Source organism: Silene latifolia, chromosome Y (genome assembly GCF_048544455.1).
Source record: "Silene latifolia isolate original U9 population chromosome Y, ASM4854445v1, whole genome shotgun sequence".
Lineage (NCBI taxonomy): Eukaryota > Viridiplantae > Streptophyta > Magnoliopsida > Caryophyllales > Caryophyllaceae > Silene > Silene latifolia.
The window spans coordinates 482,525,132-482,529,781 of NC_133538.1; the positions used below are offsets into that span (position 1 = coordinate 482,525,132).

Here is a 4,650-nt window from a genome sequence, read left to right on the forward strand (position 1 = left end):
AGGCAAGGGCATAGCTGTTGGTAAGGACAAAGGAGAAACTGTTACTAAGGAGAAGTTTGAGGTTGAGAAGAAGGGGAAGACTCACAAGGGAAAAGGTCAGAACAAGTCCAAAAAGACAAAGAGGAAGGCTGTTAAGGGTAGATCCAAAACTGTTGAGAAAGATCTAGATTGGGAAGAGCACTTTGAAGTTAGTGATGATGATGATGACTTGTCTGATTTAGAAGAAGAAGTGAAGTTTGGTATTGGTGAAGAAGAGCTGCATGAGGAGGAATTATTTGAAGCAGTAGAAGATGATTCTATATTGGACACAGTAGAGAAGGGTTTAAAATTTGATGACAATGTACAGTGGGATGATGAAGAGGGTGGCAACTCAGATGAGTTAAGAAGTCTTCAAGGCAGTGATGATGAAATTGACAGCAGGCCTACTTTTAACCCTGACATTGATTTCAAAAGAAAGGTGACACTTTCTGCTGGATTGAAATTTCCAGATGCAGATGTTCTAAGAAAAGCACGTGTCCATCACGCAATTGAAAATAGGTATGACTTCTACTACTTGCATAGTGCTAGAGATAGAATAAGTACTTATTGTAGATATAGGTGTAAGTGTGAGTTGGATAAGGTGAGGTGCAAGATTGTAGGGTGTAAGTGTCCAAAAAAATCCTGGTGTCCTTTCAAGATATATGCTACTAAACAAGAAGAGGACACATTTTGGGAAATAACAACAATGAATTTGAGGCATACATGTGAATTCACTGGGTATACAAGGAAAGTGACATCTGAATACCTAGCAGAAAGGTATCTTGAAGAGTGGAGGGAAAACCCAACTTGGAAGTTATCTGTTTTTCAAAAGCGTGTATTCAGGGAGTTGGGTATTGAAGTCAAGTATAGAGTATGTTGGCTAGCAAGGGCAAGAGCCAAATTGATGATCTTTGGTGATGGGGCTGATCAGTATGCTAGGGTATGGGATTATGTGGCTGCTTTGTTGAAGTATAATCCTGGTTCAACTGCAATAGTTATGGTGGATAACATTGAGAGGCCCCCTCCAATTTTTCGTGAGGATGTACATATGTTTTAAGGCTGTGAAAGATGGTTTCTTAGCTGGATGCAGACCATTAGTTGGTGTGGATGGGTGTCACTTGAAGGGGGCATACCCAGGTATGTGCTTGGTAGCAGTTGGTAAGGATGGGAACAACAATATTTATCCCATTGCCTGGGCTGTTGTGGAGGTAGAAAATGGTGCAACTTGGTCTTGGTTCCTAAAGTTGCTAGTTGAGGACTTGGGGAAGGAAGAAGGTGAAGGCCTCACCTTTATGTCAGATAGACAGAAGGTACAACTACAACATATCCTCTTTTTATTGTGTTTTAAATAAGATTTTTATCTGTTTTGCATAGTTACTAACACTTGCATTTATATAGGGATTGGTGGATGCACTGAAATTGGTAACCCCTAAAGCTGAAGTGAGATATTGTGTAAGGCATATCTGGGCAAACTTCAAGTTGCAATTTACAGGCCAACTCTACAAAGATACATTCTGGAGTGCAGCAAGGTGTACAACAAAGGCTGAATTTACTAGACACATGGAAGGTATGAAGCTACTTTTAGGAGCTGCACATGCATACTTGGCTGCAATCCCACCTCAAACCTGGTCCAGACATGCTTTCACCCCTAATTGTAAGTCAAATTTATTGTTGAACAACATTTGTGAGACCTTCAATGCTGTTTTAAAAGATGCAAGGGACAAACCAATTTTAACTCATATGGAGTGGATGAGAAGATATGTAATGAAGAGGCATTCTGAGAAAAGAGAGGGTTGCAAAAGTTGGGAGGGTACTCACATGCCTTATGTGGAGAAGTACATGAAGTGGGCTGAGGAAGAGGCAAGGTTAGGAACAGTATTAGAAGGATTGAATTATGAGTATGAGGTTGACTATAGAAGGGAACAACATGCTGTAAAGTTGAGAGATAAGACTTGCACCTGCTACCATTGGCAGTTGACAGGCCTCCCTTGCCCACATGCAATAGCTTGCATAGTGAAGAATAGAGGGAATCCAAGAATGTATGTGGACGAGGCTTATTCAAAAGTCACTTATTTGAGGGCTTATGGCCAATCCATCTCCCCTATGCCTGGTGTGAAGCAATGGGACAGAGTTGGCCTTGATGAGCCAGTGCCACCTCCTTATAGAAAACTGCCTGGAAGACCAAATAAGAAAAAGAGGAGGAAGGAAGCTGGAGAAGGAACAAGCCAGGTTGTTAAGAGGCCAAGGAGACAAAGGGCATGTGGTAACTGTGGTGTACTTGGTCATAACACAAAGACTTGCAAGAATCCAACAATGAGCAAGGAAAATAATCAAACTCAACAACAACATGACCAACAACCTAGGGTTGCCAGAGCCAAAAGTAAATCTGAATGGTCTAAGAAGACAAGAGAAAATATTGCAAGAAGGAAAGCACAAAAGGAAATGACATCTGCCATGGCTGCATCAATAATCCAAGAAAGCCAAGCTAGTGTTAATGTCCTAGATTTATGACAAGTTAGCCACTTTGTTTGGACAAGTTTTTATGTTTTATGTTAGGTTATGGAACAATTTATCAGTTTTTTAAGTTAATGTAATGGAAGGCATTGACATTTCAGTTTGTTGTGGACAAGTTTATGAGTTTAACAGCTCAAATCGATATTTCAGTTTCAGTTTCAATCAGTGTTTTGTTCAATCAGTTTCATCAGTTTCAGTTAATCGCTATTGTTGCATCAAGAAGTTTAGTAATTCAAATGTAATGGGACATTGAAATTGGCTCATAAATTGAAAATTAGATTAATACTTGAATAACCATTCAAGGAATACATAACATTGAAAATTGGCTCATAAATTGAGCTACTGAAGGTACATACAACATCGCCTAAACAACACGACCTAAACAACACCGCCTAAACAACACCGCCTAAACAACACTTAATAACTACTACTAAAATAAGTGACAACAACAACCAAAAGGCAAAATAAGAAGATCTTGTAAACATTGGTTCTTATCAACTTTCTGTTGGACAAAGCATGATTGTCAACCCACTTCCCATTCACCTTCAACATCTCAATCTCATCCCTCAAATTCTTCATTTGTTCCTTCATATGTGTAGTCTCCGTTTTTAAGATATTATTCTCAAGCTGCAATATTTTCTTCTCCATTATCAATTGGTTGATAACATTTTTCTGCCACTCATTTTGAGATTCATCATACCAGCTGAAATAACGACAACCACGAAAATCGCCATCAGTATTATAGAATTTGCAACCCCAAAATCGTCTCACCGGGGTTGTCTTGCGCCCAAGATGTTACAAGAGCCAAAGGAACACCACATCCACACCTTCGTACCCTTCTCAAGACTCGACCCAACACTTTGAGTTGACATATATCCGCAAATATGAAATTTTCCCAAATTGATATAAACCCTAATTAATTTTTCCCCAAATTAATATAAACTTTTACAATAAATCAATCTAAAATAAGAATAAAAGAACATAGAGTGAAAAATTAACCTTAATAAGTGGTGGTGATGAGAAGACCAGATTGAAGGAGATTGAATTTGGGAGATTGAATTGTAGCACTGTGATGAGAAGATTGAAGAAGAAAATACATTGTGTTTCTAAGTAAAGGGAAGAGGTTATATAAACTAACTGAAGGGTAAAATTGGAATAAAATAGAACATTTTACATTCAAAAGTTGAATTATGCCGGAGTCCGACTTTTTTTCTCACCGGAATCCTGATTTGGTATCAAGTATAGCAGAAAATTTTATTTATGGTATAATGTTTTAAAGAAAGTTATGTTAGGTATAATATTTGAAAAACTGGGTTATTCATGGTATAAGTTATCAAATTACCCTTTTTTACCCTTATAAATACAATTTGTTGTGATTTATAATTGGTTAAATATTTTGGTACAAGTAATTATGAATTACTAAGTCGATTTTTGTATATGACGTATTTTTATTAATACGTTGATTTTTAATATGTTAAAAATACATAACAATTTTATGTTACATATGACATGTGACATATTGACAAATTTGACAAAAATAAAATGGGTTCCATTTTATGAAGGTGCCGAAATAAGGAGGAGGTTTAGGCTAATATTGTGTTTGTTTAATTAGTGGAGAAGACAATCATTTACCCTAATTATCTAGCCATGCACTGTAACACCCCCACACTCCAAGTGCCTTACCAGGACCACTCAGGTATAAGGATGCCACCATCTCGGTTACCCGAGGCATGATATTCATAAGACAATAACGAAACAACTTTAAAAGTAAATAAAGTTTAAAGTGAATACATAGCAATACAAAACCGATAAAAAGAAATACAAGATCCTCAGACGGTCTCTTTGCTAAAACTATCAAAGCTATAAAACATCGTCCGACACAAATGAAGACTTCTAACCGACACGTGATGACTCATCCAGCCTATCCCATACGCATCACATCATACCGCTCAATAATCGCTCACCACCCCGAATGGATCACCACGTTTTTAAAACATTTAAACGGGTCAAAGATTAATCACACAACTCAATATATATATCAACAATAAGATAAACAGATGCCTTAATCACACACACACAACCAACCAATTCCAATCGTCTCAATCATCGATCGTCCAT

At 37.5% G+C, this 4,650-nt stretch overlaps 1 protein-coding gene across 1 annotated transcript; it reads left to right on the forward strand.

Annotated features, from left to right (window-relative positions):
• Positions 1 to 1,074: 1,074 nt before the first annotated feature.
• On the forward strand, positions 1,075 to 2,660 carry LOC141627294 (uncharacterized). Its single transcript, XM_074440630.1, has 2 exons — positions 1,075 to 1,328; positions 1,417 to 2,660. Exons 1-2 carry the CDS (start codon positions 1,158 to 1,160, stop codon positions 2,527 to 2,529), a joined length of 1,284 nt encoding a protein of 427 aa, XP_074296731.1. The 5' UTR covers positions 1,075 to 1,157; the 3' UTR covers positions 2,530 to 2,660.
• The last annotated feature ends 1,990 nt before the right edge of the window (positions 2,661 to 4,650 follow it).